Source organism: Dasypus novemcinctus, chromosome 23 (genome assembly GCF_030445035.2).
Source record: "Dasypus novemcinctus isolate mDasNov1 chromosome 23, mDasNov1.1.hap2, whole genome shotgun sequence".
NCBI classification, from domain to species: Eukaryota; Metazoa; Chordata; class Mammalia; order Cingulata; family Dasypodidae; genus Dasypus; species Dasypus novemcinctus.
Window position 1 is genome coordinate 56874573 of NC_080695.1, and position 20986 is coordinate 56895558.

General features: G+C 46.7%; 1 protein-coding gene across 5 annotated transcripts in view; it reads left to right on the top strand.

The window, feature by feature from the left end:
- The window catches only part of MYH11 (myosin heavy chain 11), a 125451-nt gene that overhangs the window by 74615 nt on the left and 29850 nt on the right, over positions 1 to 20986 (top strand). For all 5 annotated transcript variants that reach the window (XM_004471878.5, XM_058286386.2, XM_058286385.2 and 2 more), the window contains 8 exons: positions 187 to 285; positions 3430 to 3573; positions 12122 to 12217; positions 14597 to 14715; positions 15314 to 15466; positions 16366 to 16539; positions 17550 to 17723; positions 19664 to 19778. In XM_004471878.5, the coding sequence (XP_004471935.2) occupies positions 187 to 285; positions 3430 to 3573; positions 12122 to 12217; positions 14597 to 14715; positions 15314 to 15466; positions 16366 to 16539; positions 17550 to 17723; positions 19664 to 19778 (1074 nt within the window). The remainder of the gene's footprint in view (positions 1 to 186; positions 286 to 3429; positions 3574 to 12121; positions 12218 to 14596; positions 14716 to 15313; positions 15467 to 16365; positions 16540 to 17549; positions 17724 to 19663; positions 19779 to 20986) is intronic.

A 20986-nucleotide genomic window follows, 5' to 3' on the forward strand; every position in this document is an offset into this window, starting at 1 on the left:
AGCAGGTGCGGATGGCTTGAACCCACCCCTTCTGCGAGGGTCTCCCAAGCCCTCCACGGAGCCTCTCCCGGGTCCTGGGCAGCTCCCCTCCTGCAGCGTGTGCTGCAGAAACTGGGGAGAAAGGTTCGGGTCTCCCCAGCGGAAGGGCCGCGGTGTCCCCAGGACCCTTAACTCCTCCCAAACCAGATCTGCTAGAAAAGTCACGGGCGATTCGCCAGGCCAGAGACGAGAGGACGTTCCACATCTTTTACTACATGATCGCTGGTGCCAAGGAGAAGATGAAAAGTAAGTGGCTGGCGTTGACACGTGCTGGGGGGGCTCCGGCCTTCCCTTTCGTCATGATTCGGGGTTGAGCGATTGGCTATTAAAACGGAGCGTGGGATCCTGCTGGAGAAAGAACCGCACCCCTGGGCGGCAGATGTGCAAGTCCTGGTCTGCTTCGGGCAGGCAGGTGTGGCTTTCGTTCGTCAGTCTCATTTCCTGAGCACCTACTATGCAGCAGGTACAATCTGTGCTTTGAAGAAGGGAGAAAGACAAGTACCATATTTTCTAGTGTATAAAATTTGCAAGGACGTGAGCTGCATTCCAGTTTTATAAGGAATTCAGGAGGGAGGCGAGCCTCGGGCATGTTTGTTACACAGCAGTTTCGAAAGTGATGTTGAAGTAGAGCAGAGGTCAACAAACTTTTTCTGACAAGGACCAAATAAATATTTTAGGCATTGCAGGGGTCAGTTGCAGCTACTTAATTCTGCAATTGTCGCTCGAAAGCAGCCACGGACAATATATAAACTAATGAGCATAGTTGTGTCCCAATAAAACTTTATTTACAACCTCGTTTATTTTTTTTAGGAGGTACTGGGAATTGAGCCTGGGACCTTGTACATGTGAATCAGGTGCTCAACCACTGAGCTGTACCCCTTCCCCAAAACTTTATTTATAAAAACAGGAAGTGGGTTATAGTTTGGCAGCCTGTGTTGTCGGAAAAGCATATTTTTTTTCATGTAAACATCTGATAGTGTATATGAGATTCCAGTAGGAAATTGTAAACTCTGGACATGTAACAATAATCTACTAACTCAAAAGAATATAGAAGTCACAGAGCTATATAAAAAAAAAAGATGTTAGTGAATATCAGTATATAGTAGGGTCATTCCAATAGTAATTTTAAATATAAATTATTAGGAGAATAATACAGATTTTGCTTCCATCAGTTTTGTGGATCAGGATTACTTATTTGGGTAAAGAAAATTGCCAAAAGGAGAAGTTGAGTGCTCCCCTTTGCTGTGATGGGCTGTAGTGCAGGGCTCTGCCACTAGGGGCGGCATCATCCATTATTTGATCTCCTTTATGCTTGGCCTTCTGGAAGACATGGTACGGGGCAGAGCAATTTTGGATAAAGGGGGGAATACTGGATGGATGTTATATGCGGGCAAATATGGTAAATGAGCAGTTACTGTGGAGGATGCCATGAGGTGGCCCAGGGAGAAATGTTTGGCACCAGAGTCAACTGTTTGGCCGCTTGGTGCCTGGGGTTCCCGTACGGTGCTCCACCTCTGGTCTTTCGTTGGGTGTTTGCTGTGCAGTTCCAGAAATTGGAAAAGCAAAGGGCTAACAATGAAAAGTTCTGGGCCATTTGGAGTCTTGGTGATAGAAGGGAGAAGGGGTTTTGGTTGTTAGAGAGAATTTCTCATACCCTGGATGTATTTTCTCATACCCTGGATAATTAAGTCTTGGCAAAGACCCAGTTTCTTGTGACCTTAGTCATTTCAGTGAATCCAAGGCCTGAATTAACTGGGGTCTGGGGTCAGTTCAACCTCAAGTTCACCAAGCAGCTTCTAAGCGACTTGACCCATAGAGGACCTTTGTGTTAAAAAAAAAAGTATCTCGGTGACTCCCTTCCAAAAGTGCAATCCGATCCAGGCTTGGATAGGAAACTTGGTGTTTTGAAGGATATGATAAAAGCAAATAGCATTTAAAAAAAGAAGAGAAAACTCTTAGGGAAGAGAGGAGCTGAGCAGCAGCAACAAAAAGATGAAATTTAACCACAGAATATGATTTTGCAAAGAACAATATTTAATAGATATAATCATACAAACAAGGAATTGGCAAACATTTTCTGGAAATGGTCAGATAATACATAATTAGGCTCTGTGTACCATATGGTTTCTGTTGCAACTATTCAAGTCTGCCATTGTAGCATGAAAGCAGCCAAAGAAAACAGGCAAAGAATTGGGAGGGTCTGTGTTCCAATAAAACTTTATTTACAAAAACAGGTGGTACAGATCTGCTGACCCCCAATATAAACCCCATCTATTGGTGTATTAGTCAGCCAAAGGGGTGCTGATGCAAAATACCAGAAATGGGTTGTTTTTTATAAAGGGTATTTATTTGGGGTAGGCGCTTACAGATACCAGGTCATAAAGCATGTAAGTTACTTCCCTCACCAAAGTCTATTGTCACATGTTGGAGCAAGATGGCTGCTGACATCTGTGTGGGTTCAGGCTTCCTGGGACTTGCTTTTCTTTCCTCTGTGTGCTTACTTCCTGGGGTTGCAGCTTAAGGCGTCAGCATCGAACTCCAACATCAAACCTGCAGCATCAAAAACCCTTAACTCTGTCCTTTGCCATACCTTTTATCTGTGAGACGCAATGCCTACTGGCACAAAAGGTTTACATAATTACTTAATCAAGTAAACCTCTGAATCCAATATAATCTAATATGCCCAGTTTATAAACTTAATCCAATATTTATCAAACTGCTACAATTGGTTCAACTAAAAATAATTGGAGGAGAGGGAGGATGGTAGAAGAGAGCTAAATCTTCACCCATCAGAGTAGGCAGTCCTAGATAATATCTAAATATCCACAGATAACAGGTAAGTCTGTTATGTAGAGCAATGGTAGTAACTACCAGAAGAAACAGCTAAAAGAGAAAAGCAGTCATTATAGAATAGGGTAAGAGTTGGAGAAGGGATGGAAGAGAGAAGGAGGTTGTTTTTCTCTGTAAACCTTTTGGTAGTAATTGGTTTTTAAAAATCACGTGCATAGACGATTTTGATAAAAGTTTAATAAACAGATGGATAAAGATGGCCATAACTCTTCAGGCAGTTTTGTTCCTGGAGGCAGGGTGCCTTTGGATAATTGAGATAAAGGCGCCCCTTCCTCCAGGTAGATGTGAACCAGGTCAGGGCTTAGCAGAGCTGAGGCTGGATTTGGCAGCCAGAACTAAGGCTGGGCCAGTGCACAACTTGCGCCGCTGCGTGAGGCAGCCTGAGCTGGGTGAGCTACGCAACGACGAGGAGGGGCGGGTTTAAGCCACCCGAGTCCTTTTGGGAAAGGGGAAGAAGGAGGATGGTCCTTTGCCTGGACACTGGCTCGTGCTGAAAGTGGAGTGTGGCCCCCTGACCATCCCCTCTGCCTCCCCTTCTAGATGACCTGCTCTTGGAGGGCTTCAGCGACTACACGTTCCTCTCCAATGGCTTCGTGCCCATCCCGGCTGCCCAGGACGATGAGATGTTCCAGGAGACTTTGGAAGCCATGGCGATCATGGGCTTCAGCGACGAGGAGCAGCTGTGTAAGTCTTCACACCCCGAGCCTGGGGGCTGGCGAGGATCCCGAGAGTCAAGCTTTCAGGACCACTGGAGTCAGCCGAGGGCTTTCTTCTGGTCAGGACAGGTTTTGTCCTCTCAATTTCCTATCTACTCAAAAAAAAAAAGGAAAGTGAATATTAGTCTAGGTGGACTTATTGGTGTGCTGTATAAGTTATGGCTTTGTCAGTTATAAATTCTCCAAATTGGCTTAAGCAAAAAGGAAATGATTCATTAATACAGCTGAAAAGTTCAGGGATACTGACTTTGGACACAACACTATCTAGCGGCTCAAAAGATGTCTCCAGAACCTGGTTTCTCTACCTCCATCTCTCAGTGACATTGTCTCTAATTAGGCTACCATTTTTAATACCAAAATGGCTGCTGTGACTCCAGCCCTTACATCTTCCTGGTTTAAATCCAACAAAAAAAAGGAGACTGGATTCTCTCTTTGAGTCCCTCAATGGAGTCTCATTGACTGATTGGTCAACCTTGGTTGATGTGCAGAGTCCTGAGCTACTTGTTGTGGCCAAACTTGGGATAACTTAGATTATTGTCTCTATTCCATTCTTGGGGCTGAAGTTAGAGATGTGAAACATGTGGGCAGAGATGGTTCCCCACAAAACAGGATAGGGGAGGGGAAGTGATTGAGGCAGTGGGTGTACTTGGACTCTTCCTAGAAAGGTAGATTTAGTGATAGGCCAATATTAATCAATATCATCAACCAAAGGCAAAGAAAGATTTGAGCCTGAGAACAGAATGGCTTAAAGGGATATTTATGATCGTGACACTGTGCTTTGAGAAACACTTTTCCTTCTGGGTTAGACATGCCCCATTCTTCAAGGTTAAACTCTTTTGGGAACACTCGGGCAAGACTGTGGAAAATTTTCCTTCCTTCCCACGCCCATGCCCCCTGAAGCCCCAGAATAGCTCAAAGTTTGCTGAGATACAGCACACAGGGAGGGCAGCTCGTCCCCAGATAACTTGGGACCCAGAAAAAGAAGGCTCCATGGTTCAGTTGACAAATGGAGGGTCTTTGTGGGTTTTGGCCAGGGTCCCACATCAGAATCCAGTTCTAACAGCGTCCCTGCCTGCGTTGTGCAGGCTCTCCAAGAATGATTCATTTTATTTACAACATGGTTCAGTTTTGCTTCTAATCTTTGCCTAAAACAAACAAGCAAAAAACACAATTAAGTACTTGATGTGTGCCAGGCATTTGTTTTTTTTTTCAATGTAGCACAACGTTAAGTGCAGTTTTACTTAAATAATAAGAAACTAGAACAAACCAAAATGATGATCAGTAGAGGATTTTTTAAATGTTTGCCTATTCCTATGAAAGAAAACTATGGGCCCATTTGAATCATATTGTAGGAAAAAATTGACTCATCTGGAAAATGTTCATAAGGTATACAAAGGGACGACATCTGGTGAAGACATCATGCAATATGCTAGGACTTCATACACGTTATTTAATATCGCAACCACCCTGTGAAGCAGCCGTTATTGCCAGTTTGCCAATGAGGAAACTGAGGCACAGAGAACTTGCCCAAAGTCACACAGCTAGTTGCTGGGAGAGCTGAGACTCGCGCTTAGGTCTTGTGAACCCCTGAGCCCTGTACTATGGCTGTGCTCTGCTTTTGTCTGTGGGAAAGTGGTTTTAAAATCCTTTAAAAATCCAAGCCAGGGCAGAGGTATGAAGACGAAGGCTAACTGAGCCCACTGTGTTCTAAAATGAGGACTCATGCTACTGGGCAACAAATGCCATGGAAGCCTCCCATGAATTCTTGTTCCTTCCTCCACTCTCCATCGGTCCTCCCGATGGTGCTCTAAGCTCCTCGTCGCCACGTGCTAATCATCTTCTCACCACAGAAGAGCAGCTCCCAGGCCCAGCGGATTCCAGCATCTTGCTAGACTTTGATAATAATGCTTGTTTCCTTTCCATTTATTTTTATACTTCCCATCTATTTATGGCAAGTGAAGTCGATTTTTCATTTAGGAGAAGGAAAGGAAGTCTTCTGTTAAAATAAATTTAAGGGAAGAACAGTGAGTGTATTTCAAGAAAAGGGTTAAATAAATAACAGAGAAGACAGTTTGCAGATAGAGCAAACTTCAAGATGATGATGATGTGCAAATGACTGATGCCATGGGACCCAGGTGTAGACCGGTAAGTACGCTAACCTTGGTTTTGAACCCGGGGCTCCATGCCAAAAACCTGCACAAAGAGACTGGAGAAGGGGTGAGTCTGGGCCTGTACCCCAGAGCTCTGTGGACTCCAGTTGACCAGGAGAGGCCAGGGTTTCCCCTGCCATGTTGGCTTCTGTTTGTGTACACGGAGCACAGCCATTAACATCCAAGAGGAACAGCCCATAGGGACCTCAGAGGTGCCTCTGATTCCCAAGCCTTAGAGAGGGAAAGGGACACACCCCAGGTCACACACACAGCTGGTAGCAACAAGGGACTGGAATTCAAGTGTCAAAAGACCAATCAGAGTCAAGTCTGCAGGTAACAGCATTTTTTCATAGGACACCAAAAGTTTTGCTGCAGCAAGGAAACTGGATCACTTGCAAAATCGGAAGCAGCTTGGAGGTCCTGGGGACGGCGAGCCATTTGTATAGACGTGTAAAGGAAGTTAGCATGAGTCCTATTGATCAGACAGGAGTTTGCCCATCTTCCAGGGTCAGTTTTCGGGGAGACAGGCTTTATTTTGTACCTGCTCAAACATAACTAACTAGGGGCTTGATCAGCCATCTGGGTGAGGATTTCAAATTTCAGAAGATTTCAAGAGGAAACTCAAGAGAGGGAGTTCAAAGAGGAAGTAGGGCATGGAGGACTGTTGTTTCGTTTTGGCTCTGAGTGGGCTGGTCCCCGGGGCTTGCTCTATATATGTTTATCACACACATGCACACACCTACCCACCCCATTTTGGTCATTCCCTTGGTTACAAGGTCTTGGGCAAAGATGTTGTTAGTTTCTCATTCACCACCAGAAGTCTCACATGCTTCATTGCTGTTTTCATGGGGTGACTGAAGTGTTAGGTTTTCGCCATTCCTTTCACACTGGTTTTGTATCTTTAGTTGTATTATTTGTCAAGTTAATGGCTGTATAAAGTAACATTTAAGAGTTGAGAGATCAGATGACAAAGGAGGGATATTATGAATATTATGATTAAGATGACACCATGTACCCCCGTAGGACAGCTCTGAGCCAAGGACCCTTGACCTTAGAAGCCAACTAAAAAGAGAAAGACCAATCAGATTCGGGAGGTGTGTCAGCCGATTTGGCCACTTCCCTAGCATGGGCTTCCGCCCCCACTGTGTCTCATTAAACTTCCTTTGACTGTCATTTACAAAAAAACAGCACTGGGTACGCACCAGTGCACACGCTCCTCCTTGGATGCAGAATACAGTCTAATGCCAGTTGATTTTGTCGAGTCATTTTGCAAGGGTCTGATACCTCCGATAGCTAGTAAGCTGGTGGCCTGCCCTAGGTGGGCAATCGCTTTCTTTGACTCTAAAGCTACTTCTTCTAATGCCACCTGTAATCTCAGTGTCTCTTCCCATACAGGAGAAGGCTGCCCCAGTGGCAAGGTGAATAATGCCAAGAGCAAGAACAGAATACCTAGTGATTGTATAGCCTGGGTTAATGGGTTTTTCCATGATCCATTTAGATCTGCCTCTAATCTGGCAATAGTCTCTTCACAAGCTTCTATAATATGGAAAGAGGTCCTAAGAGCCCTGAGGTTTCTAATTTTTCCTTTTGGAAGTTTATCATAAATAGCCATTTGGGGATAGCATAAGCTATAAAACAGGAACCAACCCAGTTTATGGGCAGTATTTGTATGTCTTGTGTCTACATACAAAATAATGTCATTGAAGAGCATCATGAGCCATATCTATTGCCTTTAAGGAATGGGATATTGGCTTGTAGAGCTAATCGGGTGTAAACTCCAAAAGGAGGCTCATAACCATTATCATCTTAGTTGTTATCTGATATCGTTGTCCCATTTAACCAACTATTTCCCTTGTTTGACCCTTCAGCTCGTCAGGAATTTATGCCTTGAGTGGAATAAGCTCTTATATTATTAAAACCTTGGGGTGCTTGGAGAAAAATTGGATCTCTGAAGGAGGCTTGTCCCTTGCAGTATGCTCCTGTCTCATGAAAGTAAAAGGAATCTTAACGTATAGAAACTGACCATTGATGCTCTACAGGGTCTCTATTGTTATCTGTCTGGTTTCTAATAAAAAGCATGTTCCTTGGGTTAAAGACCAGTTTGGGGCTTCTAAGGCACAGCCCAGAGTCATTCCAACAAAAGGGGAGCTAGCGGATCGGTATGTCTGCTGTTTCCTGCCAGTGCAAGGTCTGCAAGTGGAAGGGTGTGGTTTTCAGAGGAGAACCAGTTTGGGGACTAAATGGGGGATGGGTGCAAATCCAGCAGTTATTCTGATTGGTTTCATTTGCCATGTGGTGTGCTAGCAGGACAAAGGAATTGTGTTTAAAGTAGGAATATGTAGGGCAGAATAGGGTAGAGAGGAGATAAAATCATGTTGAAGGTAGGGTATTACTGGGAGTGGAGATTGGGCAGTATAGGGCATATAGGGTGAATAAGAGACTGTTTAGACAGATGGGGAAAAGGAAGAGACAGGGAATAAGATAAGGAAATCCAAGGGGTCTTGATCCGTAATTTGGGGCATCATCTACTCATTATGACATCTTGGACAGAAGATGTAGACACATCAGATGCTGTCTGCTTCTGGAGTCTTCATGTCAATTTTAGCTTGAAGTTCAAAATGGGAGTGACCTCCCAAAGGCTTGGAATATATTTTGCTCGTGACATGTGGACCCAGGGGTCAATTCTCTGTAGTTTTACTGCTGAGTGATGGTGAATAAGACTTGATAAGGTCCTCTCCATCTAGGTCCTAAGTCAGTCTTTCTTTGATTTCTCTTTGAGAATACCAAGTCCCCAGGTTGTAGGTCATGTAGAGTCTGCTGTAGAGGAACCTTGGGAGAGGCTGCCTGGATTTGTGAATGGTGAAACTGGGTAGAAGCAATTAGTCCCTTACAGTAATTAGCAGTTTCATATTGTAATAGATTTGAGACTGATATAGCGGGAGAAATGATGAATTTTAGGGGTCTTCCCCTTATGATTTCAAAGTCAATATTTTCCTGAGGAACTAGACTTTATGGCCATCAAAGCTAAGAGAATAGCCTTAGGCCAAAGAAGAGAGAGCATCAGATAATTTAGCTAATTTAAGTTTTAAGATACCATTTGTTCTTTCTACCTTTCCTGACAATTGAGGATGGTAGGAACAGTGGAGCTTTTTGCTGATGGTCAAAACCTTGCAAAGTCCCAGTAAAATGGGTGCTGCTATACCTTGAGAGAATAGCAGGAATTTCCCAGGTAGGGAAAATAATGTCTTATATTCATAGCTTTTTGGCTATTGTGTGGGCATTGGCCTTATGACAAGGAAAAGTCTCTATCCAGAAAACAGACATAAAATAACAAGGACATATTCATATCCTAGAGAAGGGAGTAGCTGTATAGAGTCCACCTGAGGATGCTCAAGGGTCCTGTCAGTTGAGGTAAACCTTCACAGTTTACCTGGGTTGTGTAATTGATAGATGGAACGTGATTCACGTACTTGTCTTGCTTCTCATTTAGAGTACTCCTGCCATTGGTTTTTTAGAGTTGAAATGAGGGATTCTGGACCCTGGTGGGTATATTCATGTAAGGCCCTCGAGCGCTACTAGGCAGCTGTCCTGGGACCGCCAGAGCCTGTCCAAGTGGAGGGCGCACACCCAGCTCTGAGCCAGTTCTGTTTTTCCATTTCGGAAGCCAATTGTTGAATTGTACTCTGGGACCCTTGAAAATCCTCCTTCATCTTGTCTACAAGGTTTTCAAATCGTAAGCTGTTCACCCAGCATGGTTGTTTTGTTGCTCTTTTAGCATAGAGATCAGCCAGTGCATTTCCTTTATGTTCCTCAGTGCCTCACCTTGAGTCAGCTTCTGTTTTTTTATGGCTATTCCCCTTGGGTATTTCAAAGCCCTGGGGAGGTCATTTACTAGAAGGCCATTTTCCATAGGAACCCTTGTGGATGCCATGAATCCTCTTTGCTTCCAAAGCATTCCAAAGTCATGGACTACACCAAAGGCATACCTACTGTCTGTATAAATGTCCACTCCCTGAGAGTCTGCCAATTTAGTCAAAGCTATTAATTCAGCCATTTGGGCTGACTGAGCCTCAGGTAAGGGATTATAACCAAGAGGTTCCTGGGAAGCAGCTATTGCATCAGCCTCCTGATTGCTACCATTTTCACTCTTAAGGTAGGATGCTCTACAAAAAGAATCAGATCAGGATTTTGGAGAGGGGTGTCCCTGAGATCCGACCTAGGGACAGAAAGTTTCACAAGTGAGGGACAAGCAGTCACGGGGCTCGCTTGCCTCCAGGAGAGGAAGGAGTGTGGCTGGATTGAAGGAATTACAGCATGGATGGTTACATGGGAAGGAGTCAGGAAAGGGATTTTACAGGAGGTCCATCTGCTGGCAGAAAAGTGTTGGGTATTTGTGTTTAGAAGAAAAGTTTGTACTGCACGGGGGAAACATTAGATGTAGGGGAGACCCTAGAACCATGTTGTCTGAAGTCTCAGCCCGTTTAGCAGCTGTGGGGACTGCCCTAAGGCAAGGTGGAGAGCATTTGACCACGGGGTCAATGGTGTAGCTATAATAAGTGATAGGGCTCTAAGGTCAGACTACCAAAACATGTCCATCTCTTTCATGTACAAAAAAGGAAGATATTCTTATCATAATTAGAAGTCCTAGAGAAGGTGGCTGTGATACACTTGTCTTTAGTTGGATAAATGCCTTTTCTGCATCATCAGACCAGGGGAACGGTTCTGAATATTGGTTTTAGTAAGTCATGGAGTGGGCCTGCAATAGCCGAGGAATCAGCTCTCCATTGCCTACAGTAGCCAGCTAGCCCTAAGAATCCTCTATGTTGCCTCTTGGTGATCTACCTAGGGAAGCTTAAAGTGGTGCCGAGTCTATCAGGAGCTAATCTTTTCCCCTACAGAGATAGTTCATGACCTAAATATTGTGTAATCCTTTGACAAAATTGTAGTTTATCCGTGGGGACATCATGTCCGTTTTTGGCCAATGCCTCTACTAAGTAAAGGGAAACTTTCTCACAAGCCTTCTTAGTTTTAGAACAAATTAGAAGGTCATCCACATATTGGATTAAAGTAGACCCTTGTGGAAAGTTTAAAGGGTGTAGATTGACTGAGAACCTGAGAGAAACAGGAGGCGGCTCCATAAATCCTTGAGGCATGACAGTACAGGTATATTGTTTTTCCCAGGTAAAAGGAAATAGGTACTGACTTTTAGAATCAAGAGGGACACAAAAGAATGCTGAGCATAAATTTGTTACAGCAAAGTAGATGGAGTCTGATGGGATGGAAGACAAGATGGTATATGGATAAGAACTACTAGAAATTTGGGGATTATTATTTTTTTTCTAGCCCTTTAATCTTGGACAAACCTGACAACCACGTCCTCCTGGTTCCCAATGCCCCTGTACTTGGCTGCCATGTGCTTTCCTGGACCAATTCCCCACTACCGTTCAGTGTTTCCCACCTTTGAAGGAGTTGCCAGGTCCCTCTGAAGAAGAGGCACCTAACTGTAGCCGCCTCGTACAGGTGCTCAGAGTAGATGGCCCTGGCTGAGGGGGAAGTTCTTTAATAAACCCTCCCAGGAATTCTCTAGATCCATTTCCCAGATCATTGCAGTTGATGCTATTTCCAGATTCCTTCTGTATTATTGCCAGTTTCATATTTTTATGCAGAGGATAGATTGCTACAACCTTACCAGCTGTGGCTTTGTACTACCAATAACGTTGCAAAACCACAAATGTTATGCCTCGTTAGAGTATTTGATAAATTCAAATATATACCAAACTAGTAAAATGGTAAAAAAAAGTTTCACACACCACCTGAAAACATCCATCCTGTGTAACTCGTTGGTACACATGCCACACCTTGGAAAACTCTGGTGGCACATAATTAATATTTTGTCCGACCACAGCGTAGTGGACTTTTCTTGCCCTCGGACCAGTTAGTAAATGTTTTAGGCATTGTGGGCCATAAAATTTCTGTTGTAGTGATTTAACCCTGCCACCATTGCGCGAAAGCAGCTGCACACACTAAGTAATGAGCGAGTGTGATGGTTTCCAGTAAAATTTATTTACAAAAGCAGATGGCAGGCTGGATTTGATCCATGAGCTGTAGTTTCCCAATCCCTGCTGTATAATATTCCATTGTTGCACAATCCGAAAGTATTCAACTCCCCTCGGCCCAAGATTTCTCTCTTGTTAGCGGGGACGCAGGGTGGTTTTGCCGTCATCTCGGTTCTGGAGCTCAGAACCGAGTCTCTTCAGGAGGAAGACGTGGGCTGCTTCTGGGTGTCCCGTGGCTTTTAGACTGCAAACGCCCCAAGTGCCTCGGTGCTGACATCCGTGTCGTGTTGCTCTTCTCTCCCTGCCTCAGCCATCCTGAAGGTGGTGTCCTCCGTCCTGCAGCTTGGGAACATTGTCTTCAAGAAGGAGAGAAACACAGACCAGGCGTCCATGCCTGATAACACAGGTACTCACTGCCCTCTCCTAAGAACCGCCGACGTGGCGGGTGGGCGGGGCGTTCACGTTCAGGTTCAGTTATTTTTCTGGATGAGGGTATCTGGGGTTTTGACTAGGGCTGGGCTGGGGTCTCATCACCGACTTCCCTCTTCAAACTTTTCACTCCTGAAGACCCTAGCGTGGAATCAGAGGGTGGAGAATAGTTTTGGACCCGGCAGCTCCCTCGCAATCGCCGCCCCCAGCGCTCGCCCACACGCGCCTGCTTTGGTAAACGTATTTCTCGAGCACCTGACAGGTGCTAGGTGTTGGCACACAGCAGGAAACAAGACGGGCCAGGCCTGTTCTTGGGGCACGTGCAGTCTGGTTGGGGACAGGCCTTAAGTGTCCCTGCATCAGGGTTCCCAGTTGCACATGGGTTTCAGATAAATTACAAATAATGTTTATTGTAACCTATAAATAGGTAGTGCTTTATGTTTGGAAAATATTGTTCTGGCTGTCCCCGGGCTTGCTGGGGACTGAGCCAGAGGAGAGCTTGGCCGCCCAGAGCCTCGGCCACCTGCCTCCTGCAGCACCCGCCTCCAGCTCCTACACGGCGCTGCTGTTCCCAAGGGCCGAGCACTCACGCCTTGTTACCCCCTTATTGTTTCTTGTGTATGAGACTCCCAGGATGTGGGGGGCTCAAGGAAGGTGCGCTGCAGGGAGACAACCAAGAGAGCGCCCTGCAGGGAGACGGGGCGCGCCTCAAAGCTCCCGCCCGCCTCGCCCTGGGAACCATCCTGCAGGACTCATCTTCGCGTTACTAGAGCAGCTCATGGCAGATTTGTTCTTATTTTTCATTTTTTGAGAAAATGTTCTTCGATGCAGAAATGCGTATCCCCCCACTCAACAATCCTCCACGATCTGAGCGCTCACGATCCAGAATCGACATTTGTGAATGTTTCTTGTTTGTTCTTTAAAATGAAAGAAAACAGTACAGGTACATGGATGTCCCCTGGGTCTCCCACTCCCCTCCCCGCACCCCTGGCAATCACAAGGCTATGTATTATGGGCCCTTCCAGTCTCTTTTTTAAATTTTACTTTTCCTGGTATCCTTTTTTAAAAAATAATATATTTTTTTAAAATTTTTAAAAAGATACTTAGATTCCATAAATGTTACACAGAAAATAGAGGGATGCCCCTATGCCCCACTCGCCACACCTCCCACTCCCTCCCCCATAACAACATCCTTTGTTGGTGAGGCACATTCATTGCAATTGATAAACGTGTCCCGGGGCATTGCCGCCGAGCGCGGACCGTTGTTCACATTGTAGTTTACACTCGCTGCCACACGATTCTGCACGTTATGGAAGATATAAAATGGCCTATATCTGTCACTGCCATGTCACTTGGGACAATTCCCAAGTCCCAAAAGAGCTCCGTATTGCACCTGTTTTTCCCTTTCCCTGCCCCCAGAGCTCTTTTTATACTTTCACACACGTATCTGAACTATAAATATATAGTGTTGCTTTGTGGGTGTGTTTTTAATCTACATAAATGATGTCACACTATAGACAGCATTCTCTTGTCCAGATCAGGATTTCTCAACAGTGACACTGTTGACATTTTGGGCCAGATCCATTTTTTGGGGGGGGGGGTTTGTCCCGTGCACTGTAAGATGTTGAGCAGCGTCACTGGCCCCTCCCCACCGGATGCCGGTAGCACACACCCTCTCCCCAACTTTTGACAGTCACAGATGTCTCCAGGTATTGTCAAATGTTCTCTGGGATGGCAGCAAAATCACCCCTGGCTGAGAACTGCTCTTCTACAGAGAAGGAGAAAGAGAGAGCTCATTCCTTTAACTTTTCTTTGGTATTCCATACACACGGTATTTGTCCACTCTTGTTTTCATGGACATTTAGGCTGTTTCCACCGTTTTCCTGTGATAAACAATGCTGCGACACACATGCCTCAGCCTAGGAACAAATACTTGTCAGTCACCGTGTGTCTGACCCTTTGCATTTCTGACTTGACTTAATGCCATTGACAACCCATCCAGGTGCCAAATAGTTGCCCCTTTCGGAAACTGAGCAAAGCAAGGTTCTGGGAGGTTCCAGAGCTTGTCCAAAGTCACATGACTAGGAAGTGGGCAGGGGGCAAGAGTTTGATCCTGGACCCTAGTTGGGGCCTCCCCTCTGCTCTGACTCCCTCCTTGCCTCTTGACAAAACACTGGGGCGAGCTCCCTAACATCAGCAGTTTTCAGGACTCTTCCAAGCCACGTTCTCACTTTCAGCCTCCACTTCTCCTGGAGAAACCAGTGTGTCCACAGGTCGTAAATATCCAGGGGATGCGTCTTCCTTTCCAAGCCTTCTCTTTGGTGATGAACTCAAGATGCCTCTTATCCCCATCCAGCTGCTCAGAAAGTTTGCCACCTCATGGGAATTAACGTGACGGATTTCACCAGATCCATCCTGACCCCACGTATCAAAGTTGGTCGAGATGTGGTGCAGAAAGCTCAGACGAAAGAACAGGTAATGACGCGCTTGCCATTCATTCTTGCGGAACCTTCCTCCCCCCCCCTCCATCTCTCTTTTCATCCACCCACCCCTCTATCCACCCATCTATCCATCCATCTGCCCATCTGCTCATTCATGCATCCATCTCTTTACACCTCCACCCCTCCAATGACTCTCAAGAAGCTCCAAGTCAGCTTCTGAGGCTCCAATACTGAACAAAAACAGCAGAGTCCCTCACGCCAGTCCTTACCTCCTCTCTTGGTGGGAGGTGTGAGGTTTGACTTAAGAGACTTATCTGTGGAAATGACTGTGTCATTTATAGAGACAGGGTTGTCTACCTCTGAAAGGTGTATGGGATGGGACAGACTCCACGGGCCCTCTGCAGGGAAGTATTTATCCAGTCATTCCTTGAGTCTGACCACTCTATTGCTTGCTGCCTCCTTTCTGATGGTTGTTGAGATGGTATAATTCCCTTCCCCCCCACCCCCCATTCATTTGTTTCGTAAGGACTGAATATAGTTACGGGGAGAATAAAAACCTGAACCCCTAGCCTGGCTTGGGTGAAAATGCAGCCTGCTGTGAATTACTGCGTTCCCCTTGCTCACCCCTGCAGGCCGACTTTGCAGTGGAGGCCCTGGCAAAAGCCACGTATGAACGCCTTTTCCGCTGGATACTCAGTCGTGTGAACAAGGCCCTGGACAAGACCCACAGGCAAGGGGCTTCGTTCCTGGGGATCCTGGACATCGCTGGATTTGAGATCTTTGAGGTACAGCTGGCGGGATCGCGGCAGCCGTGGTGGTGGGTCTCCGGGACAAAGCTTCCTCTTGGAGAAATGATTGTTTTCAAGAAAGGCAGATGGTCACTATGGGGTTGGAGACTGCCCGGTCACAGGGTTAGACCCCTGAGGGTGTAGGAGAAAGAAATCCAGCAGGGAATGCATTCGTTTGTGAAACTGAGAAGGCCAGAGGTATAGCTGGCTCCAGCTGGCAGGACCTGATAACCTGCCCTCTCTCTCTCTTCATCCGTATTGACTATATTTGCAGGCAGGCTCGCCCTCATGATGGCAGAATGGCTGCCAACACTCCACTGCTTCTTAGAAGCCTGGCAGAAAAAAGAGCACATCTTTTTCTCCAACAGTTCCAAGTGGCATCTAGTAGGTAGAGGCCAATGAGGCTGCTCAATTAGTCTCATTTCACTCTCCTGTCTTGGGCCACGTGGTCCTCTCTGAGCCAAGTGTTGTTTTCAGGGTCTTGCAGTACCTAATGTAGTGGATCCCACCCCCTTGGACAGAAGTTCTCAGAGAAAGGGAAGATCTTGGACTGACATTTATCCCAAACGATGCCTATTGCAGAGTTGCCCCCTCTCTGAGCCTCAGTTTCCACATCTGTGAAAAGGGGGAGACCATACTCGTGCGTTTGGAATTGCTGAGCGACCTGACCACTGCATGTGTGAGGGCCGCGTAACATTGGAATAGAGTAGCACAAAGTAAAGGCAGATCCCGTCAGCCCTGCTCAACCGGAGGCCGCCTTTGCCGGGGCCCAAGCCCTCGCTGGGTGCTGCGCTGGCAGGATTGGCTCTTGTGGAGAGGGTGTCAGGGGCTCTCTCTAGGTCCCCTGCCTTTGTGCCCAGGAGCTCATCAGCCCCTCCCTGGTGTCTCGGGCACAGGTGAACTCCTTCGAGCAGCTGTGCATCAACTACACCAACGAGAAGCTGCAGCAGCTCTTCAACCACACCATGTTCATCCTGGAGCAGGAGGAGTACCAGCGCGAGGGCATCGAGTGGAACTTCATCGACTTCGGGCTCGACCTGCAGCCCTGCATCGAGCTCATCGAGCGGCCGGTGAGGGGCCGCGCCGGGCCGGGCGCCCGCGGGCACGGGGCCTCCACGCCGCTGGCGCGTGAGCCCGTGGGCGCACCACGTGTGCACAGCTGCCCCACACCAGGCCCTGCGAGGCTGTAGACTGACCCTCTGGAAACTAAATCACACTTTCTTTTAAGCCTCCTTTTAGTATCCCAGGTATTTTCTCTCTTTCTTTCTCTGCCTTCCTTCCCTCCCTTCCTTCCTTTTTTCTCTTCTTTTCCTCTTCTTTTTCTCCTCCTAGTCCTTCCTTTTCCTTTCTCTCTCTCCCACTCATTCCCAGAAGTCTTTGTTTTGTTTCCTAGACTCTTTGAACAGTGCCTCAGTCACAGAAAGAATATTCACTGAACACCTACTATGTGCTAGGCTGTCTCTTAGAGGCCAAGGATGTAACCGTGAACAAGAAGGCCACGATCCCTGCCCTCCTGGACAATGAAACCAGGCAGACAATTAAAGAAATTGAAACTCTCAACAGGGCCAAAATAGAGAATAATTTAGAGAGGCTTGTTATGGACACGGCAGTCAGGAAACGCTTCTGTGGGGCACTGACATTTCAGCTGAATCCAGAAAGTGAAGAACATTCCAGAAGAGGGAAGGGCATGTACAAATTTGGCAGTGCCCCTGATACCTTAGTTTAGAATGCCTCAGCCACCAGGAAATGCTTTGCTAAAAGGAACCCGGGGTGAATTGAATGGAATACTAGTGAAATTTGTGCGCTGTTATGTGTGTGTTGTCCACTAGGGGGCAGCAGAAGACAGTCTGTTGGTGCCTGCCTTTCATCCCTAATATGGGTCCAGTGAACACCAAGTAATTTGCAGAGAGCTCTCTCTGCGGGCAGGGCCTGGGCATAACTCCATTTCTCTATGTAGCCAAATATGTAAGGGAACCAGGGGTTGTCTGTGCGTTGAGAAGGACGTTCAAGTGGCCAGCTCTTTGGGGAGCCCGAGGCTGGAGTGCCCTGGCTCTGACGCGGTCACGCTTGCCTTCCTCAGAACAACCCTCCCGGTGTGCTGGCCCTGCTGGACGAGGAGTGCTGGTTCCCGAAAGCTACAGACAAGTCCTTCGTGGAGAAGCTGTGCACAGAGCAGGGCAGCCACCCCAAGTTCCAGAAGCCCAAGCAGCTCAAGGACAAAACCGAGTTCTCCATCATCCACTACGCTGGGAAGGTACCAGCCCCAGGTCCCAGGGCTCTCTCTGTTCCAGGGGAAATGGCAGGCAGGACGCTCGGAATAGGAATACTCTGGAAATGGCAAGCCCTTGGACTGGGTGGGAACTTCAAAGGCATCTGGTGTATATCGAATCTCAATCAGGCCCTATATATGATTTTTTAAAGCACCTGTAAGGATGATATTTAGCCTCTCTTATGTATCTCAACCATGGTGGCCAGGAAATTCTTTCTTGGGTAGACTCTAAGTCTTTTCCTGCTACAAGTTAAATCCAATAGGAAGCGCCAACTGGAATGGGGTGACCCATAAACCTGATCTTGGGTTCAATAAGAGTCCCCTTTATTGTGACCTTGGGTTTGCCATGGCCAGCCTGTGCCATCTGGGGAAATCTGTGATCGTTGCCGTCATCACCATCCTCATCATTACATCAGGGCTGCTATGGCACAAGACCTTCTCCTGTGACTCCTGAGGGTCCTTGGTAGAAAACGTGGGAAAGAGATCACTTAATAAGGCTTGCAGAATCTTGTTTTATTGACTCCACGGTGTCTCTGTGGCATCACGGGAATAGGCAAAGTCCATTCCAGGGCTTGGCAAACTACAACTACAGACCCAATCTAGCCCACTGCTCTGTGTTTTTTAAATAAAGTTTTATTAGAACGCAGCCACACCCATTGGTTTACATACTGTTTGTGCTACACAGGCAGAGTTGAGTGGTTGCCACAGAGACCTGATGGTCTGTGAAGCCTAAATTATTTACTATCTGGCCCTTTACCAAAAACCGGCCCCCACCCTATACTCAAGGGAGTGTATATGTCCCAGTGGACATCTAGAGGCAGCACTTTGCTTTTCCCCACTTCATAAGTGTCTTTTTTTAGCGCCCACCCATATTAGTCCTGGCCATCACCCTAACAACATCCTCTAATAATCCACCAGAACTATTTTAACAGTTCCCTTTACTTCATAGTCTCAGTAAGGCTTAGACCACTCTCAGTGTTCAAGCCAGGAATTTATTTATTTATTTGTTTGTTTGTTTAAAGATTTGTTTTTTATTTATTTTTCTTTCCTCCTCCCCCCTCCACTGGTTGTCTGCTCTCTGTGTCCATTCTTCCTGTGTTCTTCTGTGTCCACTTGCATTCTCAGTGGCACCGGGAAACTGTGTCTCATTTGTTGCGTCATCTTGCTGTGTCAGCTCTCCGTGTCTCCGGTGCCATTCCTGGGTGGGCTGTACTTTTTTTGCACTGGCCAGCTCTCCTTGCAGGGCGCACTCCTTGCACTTGGGGCTCCCCTACGTGGGCGACACCCCTGTGTGGCACAGCACTGCTTGTGGGCCAGCTCACCACATGGGCCAGGAGACCCTGGGTTCGAACCCTGGACCTTCTATATGGTAGGCATATGCTCTTTTTAGTTGAGCCACATCCGCTTCCCTCAAGTCAGTAATTTAAAAAGTCTTATCTTTTTCCTATATATCCATGTATCAAAATCTACAAGTTGCAAAAATCATGTTCATCAGAGAGGAGAAAAGAGATCCCCAAACTTAATTTAAAAAATCAAGTTTTTTTTTTTGTTTTTTTTTTTTTGTCAAGCCTTCTCTGAATGAGGGAGAAAGTATTTTTCATCATGAAATCTTTTCTCCTTCATCACTTCATCACTCGTGCTGGCCTCTGGAGAAATAAGGCCACCAGAGCATATAACTGGGAGAGTAGGTGGAATAGGGACAAGCCCTTTCCAGCAATGGCCACCAGTTGTTGGTGACCTACTGTGCACAGTAGGCTCTTTACAATCTCATGTTGGTCTCTTCATTGGTGCTTATGGGTTCTCATCCTGGCGGCTGCTAATGTCGTTTCCTCTCTGACCTTGGACAATCCGGGAGGGAAACGTGGAGGCTCGTTAGCCGAGGTGAGGCTCTGACGGGCGGGGACGGTCCCTGGGGTCTTTGGCAGGTGGACTACAACGCCAGCGCCTGGCTGACCAAGAACATGGACCCCCTGAACGACAACGTGACCTCCCTCCTCAACGCCTCCTCGGACAAGTTTGTGGCTGACCTGTGGAAAGATGGTAAGAGAGACAGAACAGAGGACAGAAAGTTAGAGCAGGAATCAGCAACAACCCCAAGCTGGTTCTTTGAAAAGATCAACAAAACTGACCATCCTTCAGCTAGACTGACAACGACAGAAAAAAGAAGACACACCTCAAATCAGAAATGAAAGTGGGGATGGTACTAGCGACCTCACAGAAAGTTAAAGGATTAAAGGAGAAGGCGATGAGCATTGCCTGCCACTGAGTTAGATAGCCTAGGTGAAATGGACAGATTCCTAGAAACACACACGTTACTGAGGCTGACTCTGGATGAAATGAAAAATCTGCAAGATGCCGGGCCCTCCCTGCTTTGGATGCTTCTTCTTTTTTTTTTTTTTTTAGTATATTATTTATTTATTTATTTTAAAAAGCTACTTGGATTACAGAAAATGTTACGTTAAAAAATTTAAGGGATTCCCATTTGGGTGCTTCTTTCAGTAGGAGGATTGGCTCTTGACGACTTAGGATTTCTTCCAGCTGTCCCCAGTGCCCACACCTGCCCCCAATGCCCATACCTGTCCCCACTGTCTGTACCTGCCCCCAGTGCCCACACCTGCATGTCGATCTAGGTATAGTTGACATGTGCTAGTGATGTCTTGTTGAAACATTCAACCTCAACCCAATACCTGGACCCCAGGGAGAAGGTCCTCAGTTGAGGGCCCAGGCAATAGAGAGGAAACCTACTGTTTGAAGCATGGTGGTCTGGAGTTCCCTCATTCGTCATAAAGATTTAACTTCACGCCTTGTCTCTGCCACTTACCAGCTGTGTGTTCTTCGACAAGCCATGTAATTTTATTAAGCTTCTGATTTCTCATTAGTCAAATTGAGGAAACAGTAACAGTTCCTGCCTCTCCTAGGATTATGATGAGGGTTAAATTAGACCAAAGGTGCTTACACTTGAGCATCACCCAGCATCACCCAGAGGGCTTACACCCAGATAGCTGGGTGAGCCCCCAGAGGCTCTGATTCGGTAGATCTGGATGGGGCATGAGAACGTGTATTTCTAACAAGCTCGCAGACGACGTGGAAGCTCCTGGTCTGGGGACCTCATTTTGGTTCAATTTGCGAACCAGCAACTAGATAATCCGTACGCAGCGCTGAGCACCTGCCGGCCTCCACGCCGGGGCTCGGTGAACGCCGGCGGCTGTCGTGATGGCTTGGGGTTTGCTGCCTTAGTGCCCGGCGCC